This window comes from Protopterus annectens, chromosome 1.part1 (assembly GCF_019279795.1).
Source record: "Protopterus annectens isolate FY-2018-M chromosome 1.part1, PAN1.0, whole genome shotgun sequence".
NCBI lineage: Eukaryota > Metazoa > Chordata > Ceratodontiformes > Protopteridae > Protopterus > Protopterus annectens.
Window position 1 is genome coordinate 1,339,907,784 of NC_056726.1, and position 20,119 is coordinate 1,339,927,902.

Below are 20,119 nucleotides of genomic sequence, written 5' to 3' on the forward strand. Positions count from 1 at the left end.
GAGCCCAAAAAGTATACCTTTTCCATTTACTTTTATAAATCTTTCTTGTAGAGGGCTTCTGAGCAGAAAAACAAAGTTGGCAAACTGGAGAGGAAAGCCTGGAATGTCTAGCCATCAAGGAGGACATAGTAAATGAGACCATAGAAAAGGGGACTACACTTACCGAGGCCAAAAGGGGGGGATGAGGATTACTTGCTCTTCAACCGGAGTGCTTTCTGAAGGAATTTGGGGATTAGAGGAGGGAGGGGAGGAGCATAAAGAAGACTGTATGGCCAAACATGTACTAGAGCATCTCTCTGTGACTTTCTCTGAGGGTGGGTTAGGGCAAAAAACCTGCTGCACTTGTTGAAAGGACAGATGAATAGATCACAGCAAGGCTAATCCTATTTGTGGAAGATCAATTTTGCCACAAACTGATTGAGAGACCACTAATGAGGCATCAGGATAGCTCTGCTGAGCTTTTCTGCTAGAATGTTAGATTTCCCTGGTATATGTGTCACTACAAGAAAGAGGTTGGAGATCACCCACTGCAAAACAATCATTGCTTCTCAGACTCCCAAGATGGCTGCACAGTGAGTAACAGCTTGTTTCTAGCTCTCCCAGTGTGAAAAAGGAAACTCAGCAGAGAAAGCCAGTAGACTTATGTTTATGGGTAAATTTCAGTAACTGGCTATTAAGTGCACTGCCTGGATACCAGGAATAAAGAAATACAGAAAACCTGGAAAAAAAATCAGCTACAAAAAATGAGGAAAAAAACACTGACTGGGGAGAGTTCTGCAGCAGTTCAGCAAAAATCAATGCAATCTTCAGACATGATTTCCAGCAATCTACAGGAAGATATGACAACTGCATACACACCTGGTTAAAATAAACAAAACACTGATACAGTATATCAGCACAAACAACAAAAGGCTGGAAAAAGTGGAAGAAGCTTTAAACAGATATACAGATGAGATGATAAAGCTGCAAAAATCAGAGGTTGAAATAAAGAAATGGATAGCTGAATATGAGACTGCTCAGGAAGAGATGTTTCAAAAAATAATAGAATTAAAGGACAGAGCACGTAGGGAAAACCTGAGATTTTCAGCTATACCAGAGAAGCTGGAAGGAACAGACTACATTCATTTTATGAACGCATAAATAAGCAACTGGACTGGTATTCCATAGCATGACTTGCAAGTTGAAAGGGCACATCATTTGTATGCTCCAAACCTGGCTATAAGAAAGCAACCTAGACCTTTAATAGTAAAGATGCAATTCTACTAGCAGAAGGAGTTAATTCTGACAAAATTGTGGCAGAAGGACAAAATGCTAAAAGTGGGAGACAGCAGAGTGTTTGCGGAGAATGATTACTCATTCTACACCAGACAAAAGTGGAGTAAATTTATTCCACTATTCAGGGAATGTCGAGATGCAGGTGTGAGATTCAAACTGCTGTACCCATCCGTTTTCAATGTATTCTTTCCTGGAAGGAAAGAATCATTTTTGATGAAGTACATGTTAAGGAGGAAATACAAATGTTTGTCTAACAAAAAGTGAGCTGTGAAACAGATGGAGATTCTGCTTCTTGTTGTTCTGATAATAAAGACCACAGAGAGACTGTACCTGTGAAACCTTTTCCACTCTTTCAATGGAAAATGCTGGAGAGAAGGAAGGGAGCATGAGAGTTGATTAGAAGAATAAAGAGCATGTTGAAAATGAAGCAGAGACATGATTTTGGAGATGAACAATAATAAAACCAGTAACTTAATATGGGATTACAATGCAATAATTATATTTGTGAAATGTGACAGAACAAGAAAATCTGAAAATATTGAACTTTTTCAGAGATTTCTGGACTTGTGGAAGACTCTAAAGCATATGCCCTACATCATGTCATTAATGTTCAGAAAAGTGCTTTGGGAGGGCAAGAGGAGGGAGAAAGTTAACTGTACGTAAAGATTTTTTTTCCTTGAATGGTACCAATTTTGTGGCATGTGGTTTTCTTTACATGCTATAAAGCAGAGTTGCTTCAGTTATTTTTAAATGTAATGGGGATTGTAAACAGATGCTGCTGTTTTTTTTCTCCCATCTCTCTCTCTTCTTGTTAAGTTTTAAGAAATGTAGGCACTGCAATGCATAAAAAAGCCTGGTTAAAAAGCATGATAAAAAAGAGATTAATGTGCTTTTTCTCATTCTTGCACAGGGAAATGGCTGCATTAGACTGATTTAACACGTTTTAAGAGAGAGCAAGTAAATGAAAAAAGAACACTGAATATTATGAGCCTTTTTTCCTAGCAAATACATATAACCTTAGTACCAATTCTGCAGTTGGTCTTCATGTCTCCATGGAAACAATCTGACAAAGAGAAACTGGCTGCCTGGTTCTCGTGTCTCCATGGAGACAATCTGATAAAGAGAAACTGGCTACAGTCTGGTGGAGAGTGATTGGCTGAGGAAAAAAAAGAGAATTTGGCTAAAATCTGTTATCAGAAAGCATTCAAGGGTTTTCCCAAAGTAGACAGTGTTCTCTGAAAGCATTCAGGGTTTTTCCCAAAGTAGACAATGTTCTCTGAAAGCATTCAGAGACTCTCCCAATGTAGTTAATGTTCTCTGAAAACATTCAGTGGTTTTCCCTGCTGGAAGAGCTATAAAGATAAGACAAAACCAATCAGCACTTAGAAGCACAGACTGCACCATGCGTCTTAGCAAGAATGACCTTTTTTCAGGTTAACTCAAGTCTGTGAGTGTTGCTGTCAGTTTGGGATGTTTGTTCCTAATAGGATGTTAAAACTTCAATATTTGAAGGTGTACATAGTTCAGTATGTTAGTATTAAGTTAACAGGTTTAGGGGGTGTTATATGTATGCTTGTTCTTTTGTTTGAGGGCTTTCAATAAAAACAAAATTGTATAAGACGTGACATAGACTCAAATGGATATGACAAGAAAGAACTGTATAAAGCTCAACCTGCCAAACAGTGTATGTATGTAACACAAAAGCTGAAACTAGACATTTAACAAAAAAGGTGTTATACACACAAGGTGTGAATATTTTTTTCAATGCAATGATGTTTTCTTTAATGTCTTTAAATGTAAATGGCCTCACAGATAAATACAAACAAGAAAGAGTAGTGAACTATATTAAAAATGTAGAGTGCAAATAGCTATGTTACAGGAGACACACTTGGAAAAAATGAACATTTGAATTCGATAAAGAAAGATTTTCAAGATGGTTATTCAGAAGAATGCCTGGGACAAAGGAAAAGGAGTACTTATATTAATTGGAAGAGGAGCTCCAATAGTGATAGAAGAAGATAAAGATAACAATGGGAGATTTGTAGTGCTAAAGGTTTACTGGCAAGGGAGGAGGATTACACTGGCATGTACTTACATTCCACCTAAAACTGCTGTAATGGAGCTTAAGAAAACTCTGGGATAACTAGTCAGTTTTCAGCAAGGAATATTATTTATAGGTGGGGACTGGAACTTGATTTGCAGCAGTGAGGATATGTTTGGGTGCCCAAAATGGAAAATACAACAAAGGAGGGTAGATTTTTGAAGAAATTTATGAAATATTTGGCATGGAAGATATGAATTCAGTAATAGGAGTTTGGGGTGAATTTACATATTATTCCCCAAGCTATAAAAACTGGGCTAGGCTAGACAGAATTTACATTTCGCAGGAACATGTGCATTTAATTGAAGGTCTTGATACCAACCCAATAACTATTTCAGATCATGTGCCAATAATAACTAAAATAAAAACACAGGGTAATGAAATAAAAATGAGACATTGGTGCTTTGCCAGCTATCTGTTGAAAAGAGAGGAATTTAAGGAATGTGTACTGAAGATTATTCAGAGCTGTTAGAGAGGATAAAAATTTCTTCCTAAAATATAGCTAGGGAGTGGGATAAAATTAAGGTGAAGTTTAAAAATATGATGGAAATAAAAGAAAGGGAGCTATGGTTAAGAAGTAACCAGAATTATTTAGAGGGCTGACAAATGTGAAAGTATTGCAGAATATGGGAAATCACACAGAACAAGAAGAGGATCAACTGCAGAATGCTAGGCAGAAAATAAGGGATTACCTCAATAATATGCACAAGCTTAGAACAACTGCTATTAAGCAACTGTTTTTTGATAATAACACTAGAGCACAAAAACTTTTAGCACAACAATTCAGCCAAACTTAGGGAGCTTATAATGAAAAAGGTAACAAGAGATCCTTTAGACGTATTCAATATAGTTTGAAAATTCTATGAGAGTCTCTATAAAGCAGAGAAATATGAAAATCAAGAAAAGATACAAATGGAATTGTTTATGGAAGAATTAAATATGCCAAGGTTAGAGGTAGGAGGAGATGCGATACAAATTGTGATGCATAACCAATCTACAGGAAAATCCTCAGGAATAGATGGTATTCCTGTGGAAGTTTGGAAGCTGGGAGGAAACAAACTTGATAAAGATCTGGAAAGCTTTGTTTAACAGTATCTTAAGAGGAGGAGAAGTACCATCTTCCTGGAAGAAAGCAGTGTAGCTGTAATACCTATAAAGAATAAGGATCCATCAGATCCAGCTTCATACAGCCCATTTCAATATTAAACCATGATTTATAAAGTGTTTATGTCTATAACAGCTAAAAGAACTGGAGGTAGCAGAGTTAAAGATGTTATGATTTGCACCGGGTGTCACTAGGATGGACAGGATTAGAAATAAGTACATTAGAGTGTCAGCTCAGATTGGGCAGTTTGGAGACAAAGCCAGAGAGGAAAGATTGTGTTTGTTTGGACATGTGCTGAGGAGGGATGCTGGGTATATTAGGAGAAGGATGCTAAGGATGGAGCTTCCAGGTAAGAGGAAAAGAGGAAGGCGTAAGATAAGGTTTATGGATATGGTGAGAGAGGACATGCAGGTAGTTGGTGTGACACAGCAAGATGCAGAGGACAGGAAGAAATAGAGGACAGGAAGAAATGGAAACAGATCTGGTGTGGTGACCCTTAACAGAAGCAGCTGAAAGAAATAGAAGAAGATAAAAGAATTGGAAGTGGGATTTTTAGAATAGGGTAGGAACAAATTGCATAGAAAAAATGGAAATTGTGGAAACAATACATGCAGAATAATGTTTTGAAAGAGGATTGGGGGTTCAGGGAAGGCAAGAATTGATCAATTTATGTAATGTTCGATTTATTACAATTGCATAAAAGAATATATGTGGTGTATAATGTTTGTAACATTGAACATATTAACATTTTGTTTTCTTTTATGCAAATGTATACTTGCCTCTGTCTTAAATAATTCAACAAAGGTATTAAAAAAGACATGGATGGTAGAGTAACTATTTATACTCAGAAGATTTAAATCAGGAGCTCATTGATGCAACTGTTTCATATGACGCACTATCTGATAAAATATCTTGATATGAACTGGAGATGGTAATTCCTGTTGTAGAAAAAAAGGCAAAGTGAAGACTCCTGTTGGAGTTACCAGATCTAAGCAACTCTAAGATATATGTCAACAGCAATTCACCTACAATGTGCCAACTTTTTAATTATGATGTAAAAACTAATGTGTGCTGTTTAATTTAATAATGTTAATGTGTGTGTGTGTGTGTGTGTGTGTGTGTGTGTGTGTGTGTGTGTGTGTGTGTCTATGTGACACATGCACACACACACACACACGGCATTATTATGAAATGTAAACATTTACATCAACACATTGGCAAACAAGGATAAATACTGTTGGAGACAGCTTAGACACTGAAGGATAAGCAAGGAAGGGATGGTAATGGATGCCTGATGTCAGCTCACTCATCCTTGAGGGGAAGAATTACAGCTTGGTCTCATGAGTTGCCAATATCTAAAGGAGACTTAGGAAGTGTAAAATTCAACAGAAGGACCAGGGTCATGTTTGTCACCAAGCAACATGGGGATGTTCTGTAGACAATATTGAGGGCCACATCAACTTGGAAGCATGCATTATCCATTGGACTGCCACTCAGGGAGAGACACAGTCCAAGTTGCCAATAGGGAATGTGAGGTTACAGATCCAATTTACAAAATCTTTGCTCCTTACCAGGGTAGACTGGCAGGTTTGGAATGTGAAACCACTGAGTAATTCTTCAGCCAAGAACAATTAGGGTCCATCCTTAAATGCACACAGTTCTGGTTTAGATGGTGGCCCTGGCAAGTGAGAGCAGCAAGAATGGTGAAGGGCAAGGGCCCAAACTCTTCTCATAGTCACCTGGGTGATGGCTCCTCCAGGTGTCTCTTGTTTCACACAGTTGGACTAATGTGCTCAAAGCCAAATGGTGGGAGTGATGGTTGCCAGGTGCAAAAAGGAAAAGCATATGGAAAAAATGCACACATTTATTTTTATTTGAAGATGACATCATTTTCTAATAGGTGCTCATAAGGCATTTAAAACCTAGAAACCAAAACAATTGCAGATAGCTTTCAACACAAAGATACAAAAAGTGAGCATTTATTTTTATATGACAATGTCAATAACATGAATAAATAAAAAATTATTAGAGATGGCTTTGTTTTATGACTTGCCTTAATAGGATATACAACTGCCTCCTTGACTAGTCGCTTAGCGGCATCAAGTCCAATAATGTCATCCCACCTAACATTAGGATTCTGAAGATAGATATCCTGTAAAACAAGCATTCCTTTTTAGGTTAAAATAAATATCCAGAATATCAAACCACTACAATTTATTAATGCTTGTTTTATTTCACATTGCAAGCTGCTTCTTCAGTCGCTGCCATCTCCATTGTGAGATACATGCAACACATTATATGCAAGCAAAGAAAAATTAACTTTAATGAAAAAGAAACTGCTTTGAACTGTGACTAGTATGAAAAATATGCAGCAACATTATGGTTGCCATAATGCTGTGCATCTGTTTTCTCCATATCGTAAGTACCCCCAAAGCAATAGGCATATAAACAATATGCAATTAAGTAAAAAGTATAGTTGCATATGTTCTGCATACCTGTAACAGTAGATGTTAGAATTTCACACTGCCTCAGTGGCATATAGGTCCTGTGCCTGCACAAATCCACACTGGCAGCGTTTCAGAGCTCAGAGTCCCCTCCTCAGTTTGATAGGGGATTGGCTAAGCCCCTCCCATCAGGGGATGACTAATCTCTGTCATAGGCAGACAGTTGTTCATAATTTTAGTGTTAAGTAGGAAGAACCATGCAGGACCAGAAGCGAGAATTGCCTGAAACCGACAGACTCCCAGCCAAAAAACACTAACACAAATAACCAATGTCGACCAAAACAAGTTTGGATACCATAGATCTATTCAAAATATGGGGAAAATGGATGGGTACTACCAGTGAGGCAGTGTAAAACTCGAACATCTACTGTTACAGATAAGTAGGACATATGCAATTGCACTATATTCATCATTTACACTGCCTCAGTGGCATATGGGTAAATAATCAAAGCTTACAATACCTGGGAAAAGGAAGGGTAAGGATCCAGGAGCCCTTGGAGAATCATCCTTATAAAACCTGCTCTGGAACTTGAGAAATAATCCAGCTTGTAGTACTTTGTAAAGCTATGAACAAAGGACCAGGTTGCTGCTTCAAGAGTCCACTCTTTCCAATTTACTACTGAAGAGCATAAGGCTCTGGTGGAATGTGCCTTAACTTGGCTTAGAATAGCTTTATTATGGTGGAGAAATAAAAACAGCAGCAGAGGACAACTGATGAGCAGTCATTTGCTTACAGACAGGCTGACACTTCTTATGCCCAGAAGAGGAAGTAAATAGCTGTTCAGTGTTCCTGAAGGGCTTAGTTCTGTCAAGATAGTACCTGCACTGCCTGTGCATATCCAAGGCATGCAAAATCTACTTCCTTCTTTTAAAGTTCCACAAAGATAAACGGGGAAACTGATGGTGAGATTCAGGGTAAATTTAGAAATAACTTTAGGAAGAAACAAGGACAATGCATAAAACAACCCTGTCCTTGTGGAAAATCAAATAAGGCCGGCCCACCATGACAGCTTGCAGCTCAGACTCACCTTTCATATGTCAGAGCAATAAGTAAAATAGTCTTCTAAGTGATAAAGTTTAAACAGCCTGAAAGGCATGTTCAGAAGGTGATAAGGTTAGTTTTTCAAGAACAAATTTTCTTTCAAGGGGCTTTCAGGTGCAACACTCTCTTCATAAACTGTTTGACCAAAAGAGAGGGATCCATGGGCAAACAAGCCAAGATGGCCACAATTTACACCTCAACAGATGTATAAAATAAACCATGGTTGAGTAGCTCACACAAATATTTCAAAACCAGGGGGATATACACCCTACTGGGCCATCTGATATTGGTTAGGTACACCTAGGAAACCTCTTCCACTTGTAATCCTAAGATTTTCTAGTTGCAGATTTTCTTGCCTCCTTCAATAGCTGCTGCACATCCTCATGAAACAAGTGCCTAAATGGTATCAAAAAAGAATTATCTAGACTTTCAGTAGCAATTGCTCTAAGTTGGGGTGCACCAGTCATCCCTGACACTGTATGAACCAATCCCAGAGTGTAAGGAAGCTTGTGGCAATTGTCCTTGGCCAATTACATTAAAAGGGAGAACCAACTCTGCCTGGCCCAAAAGGAGGTCACCAATTATCTTTAGTAATTCTATATGAATCTTCACAAGTATCTTGATTACTGGTGGAAAGGATAGAAATAGATAAAGGAACATACTTGTCGAAGAGAACGAGAATGTTTCTGTCCTCCATTCATGGCTGGAAGGATGTCTGAAATAGAATTTTCCCAACTGCCTATTTTGAAAGGAGGCTAACCGCACTATTTGTTTCTTACATCTGTACAAAATACAGAAGTCCTCTGTCCTGAGTTTCCATTCATGAAGGTCTGTTCAGGATCTGCTTAATCTGTCTGCCACTAGCTTTTGCTCTGACAGAATGTATGAGGCCTGAAGAGTCAAATAATGCTATGCAGCCTGCTCCCAGGCCATCACTGCCAACTGGCAAAGATGGTATGATCTTCTACCCCCTTGTTTGTTCAGGCATCATATGACTATCATGTTGTCTCTGACCAATAAAAGGGGACCTGGAGACCATAAGTGGTGAATAACTTCTAAGGTCTGAATTAGTGCTAATATTTCTTTGATATTTATGTGCTTTATAACATCCAAAGGGCCCCATTAGCCTTTCAATTGAACTCCCCTGGACACTCTTCCCCATGCAAAATCTGAGAAGGCCACCTGAACTGACTGAACTGGGGTGTACAGGGAGAAGGGTACATCTCAATTGAAAAACATCTGAATCCTTCACCTCATTAACTCATTTCAAAAAATCCAGCACTGGTACCTGGAACTCCAAGGAATGCAGGTGTTGGGTCCAAGTACCACTGAATCCTTCTCATGTGAAGTCTGGCCAGTAGTGTTATGACAATCATTGATGCAAACATGCCTAGAATGTTGATAAACACTCTCGTGGAGGCAGCTTCTTGAAAAGAGAAATCCCTGAAAATGTTCTGAAAAGTCAGGACTTTTTCTTCTTGCAGAAATGACATAGATGTCCATCATATACCCCATGAAGACACTTCTTTGTGAGAGTGTGAGACAAGACTTTTTAGGTTTAACTAGAAGATAAGAGCAACTGGAATGTGATGACAGGCATCCTTCAGATGTAAAGTCACAATGAAACAGTGTTCTGGAAGAAAGGGTAGGACAATCTGCAGGATGAGTATTTTGAATTTGGACACCTTCAAAATGGTATTTAATTATAAGAAATCTAACTCTGATCTCTACTATAGCTCCTTTTTTGGAACAAAAATATTCTGGTATAAAATCCTTTTCCGTTTTGTGCTTCAGCAACTGGTTGTATAAACTCCAGATGCAAATTGTGAAGGAGTACTAGGAATGACAGATTGAGGCAGGCATTTAGTACAGAGGGTTAAGGTTGGGAGAAGGAGGTCCTGTAGCACAAGGTTAATTTCCCTCAGCCCTTATTTGCCTACTGTGTGACCTTGAGCAATTCACTTAACCAGACTGTGCTTAGAGGCAACTGAGAACTTGGGCTAGGCTCCACAATGGTCCCTTGGACTGTAAGCCTAGCAATTACCTATGAGGTGTACAGTTTGGCAGATGCAGGGGGATTATCTTGATGGGACAAGGATTTTCTGTCCCCTCCCAAGAGTATCCTCACTAAATTATTCTCAACACCTGCTTGTTCAAGACCATTTGTGGTCAAGCTGATGGGACAAGCAAAAGCCTGCGGGAAGGGGAAAGGGGAGGAGGGACAGGCTGCCTCAAGTCTTGGCAAAGTCACTCTTTAGTAGGGGCATGACCTTTTTGGGAAAAGAACCCCATTTACTTGGTTTGGAAGCATTATCATCTTGCCATTTCCTCTTGGAACCCAGACTCTTGTTAGACAGGGATTTTTGTTTGCTCTACCCTTTGAAGTTTGACATCTTGTACTAGATAAGCCATGTATCAATTTAACTCCATCATCCCACTGTTTGAGAATCTGAGTAACAGCAGGACCCAGCACAAATTCAGAACTGAAAGGAGCATTCAGAATCTCATTTTTTAAATCCTCAGACAAATTCTGGTTATTTAACCAAACCCCCTCCTGATTACAACAAAGCTGCCACATTTCTAAAAATAATGTCTGCACCTACCAAGACGCTCCTCAAAGCATGTTTTAAAACCTAAGCCACATTAGAAATAATCTCATTCATATAACACTTCTGTTTCAGCAACAAAGATGCAGGAAAATCATCTAAACCACAAGCGCATTGCAAAATAAATTTGCACATAAAGCCTTGAAAGTTTAAAATTCTAAAGACCAAATTACTAGACTGAGCCAACCTTTCACAGTGAGATTTGAACCACCTGCCAATTTTATCCAGCACTGCAGGGTTACAAGAAGCCAAGGCTCTCTTGTTAGCACTGCCAACTGGAGAAACCACAGCTGGGTCAGAATACATTTTGTATTTACTTAGTGTTTTTACGAACTGGTTCACTAGTTAAAGAAGTTTTACATGCAGTTGCATAGATATCCTCCACAGCTGGTAACAAAGGATAAACAGCCAAAACATTTGGAAACTCGTCAATAAAATCATACACCATGCCAATCTTTGGCATAGGTCCAGACTGCTTCCAGTAAATACATCTCTAAACCTAACAACCTGTTCATCTTCCAAAAAACTGGACTAGAATGACTCAGAGTTTTTAATACTGCCTGCATCAGTGTCCCTATCAAAATATGCAGCTCTAGAATAATTTCTACAGAAGGTAACCCATAGTTTTTCTAAAGATTAGCTGACTGTAAAACACTTTTAGCTAAGAAAACCATATCAGTCTAATATGTGGTGGTAACCTGGTGAAGTTTCTGTTTCTTCTTGCTATGAACTACACAAGATAAAATATCTTAAGTACAGAGTATTATGCCTGGCAAAGAGTCTCTTACTCTTCTGTACCTAAAGGGTTTGATTCATCTGTATTTGAACCAGGAATTGAGCCAGCCCGAGAGGATATGTCTGACCCCTGTACCACAGAAAGCTGCAGGCTCACACCAGTGTGCAAGAAGGAAAAAGGTAAGTGTTCTATGGGCCAGCTTAAGGCAGCAACAGACTTACAAACTGCAACTGCATTTAATGGGAGACTGATTAAGGGCAATAATAGAAAAGAGCAATAATAGAAAACAAACTATGTCCACATACAGCAAATAGGGCTAAAACTGCATAACAAGCGGCAGAAACAGTTTTAAGTTGTGCTAAGCCTTGTTCTATAATCTGCACAGTACAGTTAACAACACACACAGTCACAGTACCAATTGAAATGTACTTGTCCATGTAGTAATGAAAAAAATCAAATAAATATGCTCTTAAAACAAAACAGAAACATTTTAAACTATTGTAAAAAAGCATTTGTTTATAGATTCCCTTGTCAGAAATGTCCACAGGAAATGCAAATAAATTATTTTTCAATAAAATTCTGATTTAACAATAAAATTACTATAGCACTGTTACTCTTTGTACTGGCAGTTAGTGCAGAGGTTAAGGTTGTGAGCTGGAGTTCCTGTGACACAGGGTTTGCTTTCCTCAGCCATTGTTTGCCTACTGTGCCACCTTGAGCAAGTCACTTAACCAGACATTGCTCCAAGACTGCTCCTAAAAAGGGGCTGCATTGTCCAGTAGGCCTACCTTGTTAACAGACAGACATTATTATTATTCATCAGTAGTAAATATCATACAAATTAAGAAAATCTGAAAAAAAATAATATTTTCATGTCAGAACTCACAAATGAAGCAGATAAACAACAGAAACAAGAGGCCTAGTACTCAACTCACATCACAGAACTTCAGTTTCCCAGTACTAGAACACTTTAGAAAACCCAATAACTGCTTAAAAGCAGTACTGACCATACAAACACAACAGTTAGTTAGAATTCCTTCAGAAATTAACAGCAGTAATAAATAGCAAAAATATTACAATAAAAAGTTAACACATACACTTGTTCAAATTTCACTTACCCAACTGTCCTTCTCTAAAACTTCATTAATCCGAAAGCACAGACTGTCAAAATCCTTTCCCTGTGAAAGAAACCATTTGGCCACCACAGGAAAAAACGTAAAAGTACCAAAACTAAACCCACCAAAGTGGGGGGCATCACCCCCACACCCCTTACTTAAATATACCTACTCCGAGATTGCACTGCACTGAAGAAAGGGCAAAGTTCAAAATTGTGGCCAAGTGGTTCCTTTCACAGGGAATGAATTTTGGCAGTCCATGCTTTTGGATTAGTGACATTTCAGAGAAGTACAGTCGGATAAGTGAAATTCGAACAAACGTAATTTCAATGGGTGTATATATATATATATATATATATATATATATATATATATATATATATATATATATATATACACACACACATTAAATAAAACAGAAAAAAAATTTAAAAAAGTATACAAGAATAAAAATAATAAGGAGGAATGGAAGTTATCTTAGGGAGCTTTTCTGAGCCAGGAAGCTGTGATCCATCTATCCAGTCTACTGAGGAGATTAAACTGTGCGAGTCCTATAGCTGACACTAAAAGACTGAACAACAGACTTTCTGTGACCAGGGTTAAGCTATCACTAATGGGAGGGGCTTAGCCAATCCCCTATTAGAGAGGGTCAGAGAATGGTATTCTGAGCACTGGAAAGCTGCCAGTGTGGGTTTGTGCTGGCACATAACCCATATATCACTGAGGTAGTGTGAATGATGAATATCACATCTCTACCACCAAGCACTAACATTTCACGTCAGCTGACAAGCCTTTAAACATAACGTTTGTCCTCCTTCAGCCAGGGACGGAGAAAAGTGAGTAGGTATGCTGAACTGCAAAGACATGGATTACTAAGATCAAGATATAATTTGGTAAAGACTTCAAAATGGCTGCACACTTAGGTTAATTTCAACTCTCACAATATGAAAAAAGAAACTGAAAGATAAGGGCCAGAAACTCTGCCAGTTTTTAGTAAATTCAGTTACTGGCTAGTAAGTATACTGCCTGGATGCCAGCAAAGAAAAAAAACTTGAAAAGCTTGAAAGAAAATCAACTAGAAAAGGTGAAGAGAAAACATTAATTAGGAAGAATCCTGCCGTTCAGCAAAATGCAGTTTAAGGTGCAGTTTTGGTACAAGACATGGCTGCCAGTAACCTAGAGGAAAAAATAAATTACCTGTGCTCAGAGCTGATTAAAATAAATGAAAAGCTGAAGGAGTATATTACCTCAAATAACAAAAGGCTAGAAAAAATAGAAGACAAACAACTGTTAAGATGAACTGGTGGAACTACAGAGATTGGAAGTCGGGGTGAGAGGAAAACTGGCTGGTTAGAAGACTGCTTAAGAGGAGCTGTTTCAGAGAGTGGGGGTTGGAGGTTGCAGCATGCAGGAAAAAAATGAGATTTTCTGCTGTGCCACAGAGACTGAAAGTAGCAGACTGTATTAATTTTATGAAAGCACAGATGGGCAGTTGGACTGGTGATCCACAGCAGGATTTGTAAATTGGAATGGCACATCATGCCTATGCACCAGAAAGCAGCAAAGACCTGTATTGGCGGAGATGCAATCATACCAGCCAAAATACATGATCCTGACAAAACTGTGGCAGATGGGCAATGTATTAAGAGTTGGATACAGTAGAGTGTTTGTGGAAAATGACTGGGTTCATTGTGCACCAGGAAGAAAAGAAGCAAATGTATTCCAGCAGTCAAGGAGTGTTGAGAGAAGGGCATGGGATTCAAGCTGCTGTATCTAGCTGCCTTCAAAATATTTTTTCCTGGAGGATCAAAGTAATTTTTTGATGCAGAATAAGATAGGAAGGAAATACAAAAGTTTTCTCCAACAAAAAGTGAGTCAACACACAGAGGGGGACTCTGCTTCTCATTTTTCTGACAATAAAGCTCACACACAGACTTTGCCAGTGAAACCTTTTCCAATGCCCCACAGGAAAATGCTTGAGAGACAGAAAAAAAAGCATAGGAGGTGACTAGAAGAATAGGAAGTCCACTGGACTTGACACAGAGTCTGGGATTGGGAGATGGAGATGAGCAAGACTAATACCAGCAACACTGATATTAGTTAATAAATGGGAGACTATAAAACATCATTCACACTTGTGAAATATAGATTTAAAATAAAAAGTGGAAAGACTGAACTTTTTGTTTACTATATTAAACTTTTGGGGAACTGAAAACTGTACACCCTACTTCATGCCATTAATGTTTAGAAGGATACTAAAAGGAAAGGAAAGAAAATGAAAAAAGTAACCAAGTAAAACATTTTTGTTTTTAATGGTATTTGTATAAAACATTTCATGATATAAGTTGCATGTTATAAACTAAACCATTATCAGTTGTTGTTGTCTGCAATAAAGATACTAAATTAAAGCAGTGCCTATTTTTAGTTTTAAGAAATGTAGACGTTACAATGTAAAAAAAGAGAAAGAAAGGTTAGACAAAACCATATTTAAGTTGATATGTTGTAATTTTAGATTCTTCACATGGGGATGGGGTGCAAAAGTACACAGATTATAATATATGTAGAGCTGATACATTTTCTCTTATTTTTGCATAGGTGAATGTCTTGATTAAGGACATTTGCTTAGTATTTTAATCTTTTTTTGTGTAAGCAAGTAAGTAAGAGAATATTAAAAGTAATGAAAAGTTTTCCTGTAGCAAATAAATGCTCAGTGTGAGTTGAGAAGCCTGCAGTTGGGGGTAGCTGTACATTTTGTTCTTATGCTTCCATTCAGACATGCTGATTACAGGAATAAGCAATAAAGGCTGCAGCACTATTTTAAGGCTGAATATTAATGTTTTCTGAAAGCATACAAACCAATTCTCACATCTGAAGGGTAATAAAGACAAGATAAGATAATAACAGAAAACAATTAGTATAACTAGGAGTTCAGGCTGTAACATGCAGCTTAGCATGTATAACCTTAATTTTAGGTTAAGTAATACCTGTGGGTGCAGATGTCGATTTGCAACAATTGTTGATATCAGGAGGGTTAAACTTCATTATTTGAAGGCATACATTATTTTGTGTGTTTATTTTAAGTTAGCAGTTTATGGGGGTATTCTGGGTGTATGTTTATTTTTGTTTGAAAGTTTTCATTAAAACAAAAAGTCTTGTAAAATGTGGTAATGGTTCAAATGGAGATAAGAAACAACTGCATAAAAGATCAACCTGCCAAATATTAGTGGAGGCACGTAACACAAAAGCTGGAAATAGACATTTAAAAACTGTCATATGTAATACATGGGAATAATAACTTAGCATAATGGCTATTCTCCCCATATTAATGGCTATTCTCCCCATATGATTTAGAATGTTAATGGCCTCACAAGTATAGACAAAAAGGAAAGTGAATTAAATTACATTAAGAAAGGCAGGTTGCAAATAGCAATGCTACAGGAGACACAATGGAAAGACGTAAGCATGTGAATTTGATAAAGAAGGGAACTCGGGACAGATATTCAGCAGAGTATCAAGGACAAAAGAAAATGGGAGTACTTATACTAATTGCTAGAGGAGCTCCAAAAGTGATATAAGAGAGGAAAAAAAAAAAAAAGATAATAACGGCAGGTTTGTGGTACTGACTGGCTACTGGCAAGGGAGGAGGATCACACTGGTATGTACTTAAATTCCACATAAAACTGTTATTATGGTGTTTAAGAAAATTCTGGGAAAAATACTCATCTTTCAGCAGGGAATATTACTTATAGGTGGGGACTAGAAGTTGATTTCCAACAGTAAGGATGTAATAACAAAAGACTTAGATTTCTGAAGAAATGTATGAAAATATTTGGCATGGAAGATATGAATTCAGTAGCAGGTCCTCAGAGAGATTTTACATATTTTCCAAGGTACAATAACTGGGCTAGACTAGACTGAAATTATATTTCACAGAAACACAGGTATTTAATTGAAAGCTATGACACACAATCAATAACTATTTCAGATCATGGGCCATTAAAACTAAGATAAAAATGCAGGATAATGGAGTAAAAATGAGACACTAGTGCTTCCCCACCTACATGATAAATACTGTGGAATTTAAGTAATGGCTATGGAAATTATCTTAGCACTATTAGGGAAGATAGAAATTTCTTTAGAAGTAATAGTGAGTGGGATAAAATGAAATTAGAGTTTAAAAACAGGGTACAACAAAAATAAAAACAGCTTTGTTTAAGAAGTAACATGAATTATTTAGAGGGGCTGACAAAGATTAATGTACTGCAAAATAAGGGGAATCTCACAGAACAAGAAGAGGTGCAATTGCAGAATGATAAAAAGAAAATAAGGGAGTATCTGGATAATATGTATGAGTTTAGAGAGATAGCTGTTAAGTAACTGCTTTTTGATAACTCCAGAGCACAAACATTTTTTGCACGATGACTTAGTCACAAAAAATAGAAGGGGTTTGTCGCTTTCATGCTAGGCATGAATAAATGAGTCTCCGTGGGTTCTGTTCAAGCAGCTTCTGTTCAAGCAGCTTTATTTTATACAAACACATCACTATATAGAGGCTTACTGACTAGAACGTAACTAACTTATATACAAACTAACAACTGTGATCATGCATGCTCACTCTCTGGCTGCTTCTACAAAATGGCACTAGGGATTGCAAGCGTCTGGAATTTATACTTGCATGTACAGCCTCGCATGCATGCTTCTTAAAGATGTAGTACGCATACTTTACACTCTGATCTACATCCTCCATTTGAGAAACAGATAGTGCAATTTGTCATGAGATTATTTGGCATGCAGAAATCACAGGTAATCTACAGACATGCATTATACAATATTAACTACACATGTATATACAATAAAGTTAACGTTGCTGCATATTTCACACTAGGCTTAGAAACTCGTTCATATCGAGTGACATAAAACTGGGTATTAGATTTAGCAACTGGGACAGTTTCTGCAAAATGGTTGACCTGTGGAATGATCAAATCACTTTCTGGAACAGAATCAGACTTTTGAACACATTCTTGTCTAGAAACAATGTCTGACTCATTCTTTGATCTAGAGTCTGCATCACAGATTCAATGTTGTGACTGCAATGATGATTCTGGTACAGGAAGATGTCTGCAATTCCTCCTATACTCCACAACCTCGGAGTTTACCAAATAAGATCTTGGCTCAGCACAGATGCCTGTAATCTGTCCTATTCAATCAAAAACTTTCATCATTTGAATTTGTACCATCTCTCCTTCCCTCAACAGATGAAGTAATCTGCTCAATTTATCGTAACTAGATTTCTGGATATTATGCTTCTTAACAATTGAGCCTTGATGGTTTTATTTTTCTTAGGTTTAGGCTGCAACAAACTTGAAGAAATAGGTAGCATAGTTCTAGTTTTCCTGGAAAAAAGTCTGAGCAGATGAGCCAAGAATATCATCACGGAATATGTTTCTGAGATTAAGGAGATTCAGGAATACATCGGTATTGTCATGCTTTGACCTTTCAAGTAATTGCTTTGCACTCTGCACTGCAAATTCAGCTAGACCATTGGACTGAGGATATTCAGGACTACTAGTGACATGTACAAAGTTCAATTCTTTTGCAAATTTCTGAAACAATACCATTATCAGAAAAAAGTTGTTGTGGACTACCATGGACTACCATGAACTGAGAAATGACATTTCAACTTAGTAATAGCAGCAGTTGAGGTTAAATTTGGTAGTGGATCAATCTCAAACCAATTTGAATAAGAGTCTACCAAAACTAAGAAGTGTTGATTGTTCCATTCAAAGATATCAGTTGCTACAGTAGACCAAGGGAGTTCAGGAATTGGACTTAGCTGAAGCGGTTCTCTTTGCAAATGGGATCCAGTACTATTGCATACTGAAAAAAAGAAATAACTCTATCAATGTCTTTTGATAATAAAGGCCAAAATACCAATTCTCTTGCTCTTCTCTTAGTGGATGAGGATCCTGGGTGACCATGATGCAAAAATCTGAATATACTCTTGTTGTAAGGAAGCAGTTGTTTGTTAGTTCTCACACTTGCAAATGTGTCTGCTGATATAACATTCCACTTTGACCCAGTGTCTACTCTGAGCTTTGTGGATTTTCCATTGATCCAGACAGTACAAAATACTTCACTTCTTGTTATTAAGTTTACTGCATCAACTCTTTCTTCGAGCACTGATATACCATCTACATAGAAAGCTGACTGTTTCAGTTCTACTTGATCAACTTGTTTTTTGTGAAATCTTTCTTTACAACTGTGTGAGGCTTACTTGATTTACAAAACTTTTAGACAGGGTTCCATTTTTTACACTTGTGACATTGCTGACCATATGCTAAGCACTTCTCGCTTTTAGAACTATGATTTGCACCACAATTGCAACAGTTAACAATGAAGTTGGATTTGGGTTTTTTGATTCATGTTTGTGTTGCACTGAGCTGGTGGCTGCGCCCTTTTTAGAACTTTCTAGAAAGCTTCATGCCTTCTTTGGAAACCCTGTGGCTGCCACGTGCTTAGGCCTGCTCTTGTTTGCCATGTGTTGCACACTACATTTGTTCTGGATCCAACTGAAACCATGCTCTTGTCACTCGCAAGCATACTTGTATGTCTTTTTGTCACCTCATGGATTTGACAAATTTCTATGGCCTTGGCTCAATGTTAAATCACTGTCCCAAAGTAAAATCTTTCTCACAGCAGCACTATTAATACCACACACAAGCCTGCCCTTCATCAGCTCATCTTTTAGATCACCAAACTTACACGTTTTAGCTCTGTTTCTCAAGTCAGTTATATAAGTTGCAAATATTTCCCCTGGTTTCTGATTTCTTGTGTAAAACCAATGCCTATCAAATGTAATATTCATCTGGGGGTTGCACATTTCTCTGAACTTGCACTTCAAACACTCAGGTTCTTCCCTTGATTCAGCTTGTACAACAATATGGCAGTCTGCACCTTGTCCTTCATACACTGCTGGTGCATACATACACAAATGAATGCTCTCTTTCTATGGCCTCTGATCCTACAAGGTTTAGCAAAATGAATGCCTGGTGCATGCATCTCTATCTGCATAAGCTGCTTATATGAAAATATCGTACTCTTGCTCAAATATTCTCCAGTTCTCTGTAATATTCTGATCAAACACAAGTGGACCTGGTCTGCAAAATGCTTCTGCCATGTTAACACATACCAGTGAAGGGTTTTGCAAATAAGCATGAATATACATACATATGCATAAGTTTCTGGCATAAACAGTACTTGCCCAATGCCTTCGTGTTCTGAATTTATACTTTCATTGGGCTTATCGGAATTATGCAAATGAACAAACTCGTAATCCTTTCGAATAACTGGACTTTGCAAAATAAACTTGTCGGGTGTTTCAATACTTCACTGAACTTTGCTAAATAAACTTCTCAGGCTTTTCGATACTTTCAGAATTTTATCAGTACAGGCAGAAATGCTAAAGTCATGCACCATCACTTGTTAAAGTCATTTCTTTAAGAAACATTTGAAAACTATGCAACTGAGTAAATTATGAGCACTGTAATACTTTTGTAATGTCGGCTTTTGCAAGAAACAAAGAAGTTATGTACTCACCATAACGTTCCATCTGAGTAGATACTTCATTTGTCTGCA

General features: G+C 37.7%; 1 protein-coding gene across 3 annotated transcripts in view; it reads right to left on the reverse strand.

Moving 5' to 3' along the window:
- KATNAL2 (katanin catalytic subunit A1 like 2) overlaps positions 1–20,119 on the reverse strand; it is an 829,719-nt gene that overhangs the window by 356,597 nt on the left and 453,003 nt on the right. For all 3 annotated transcript variants that reach the window (XM_044081877.1, XM_044081869.1, XM_044081884.1), the window contains one exon: positions 6,535–6,633. In XM_044081877.1, the coding sequence (XP_043937812.1) occupies positions 6,535–6,633 (99 nt within the window). The remainder of the gene's footprint in view (positions 1–6,534; positions 6,634–20,119) is intronic.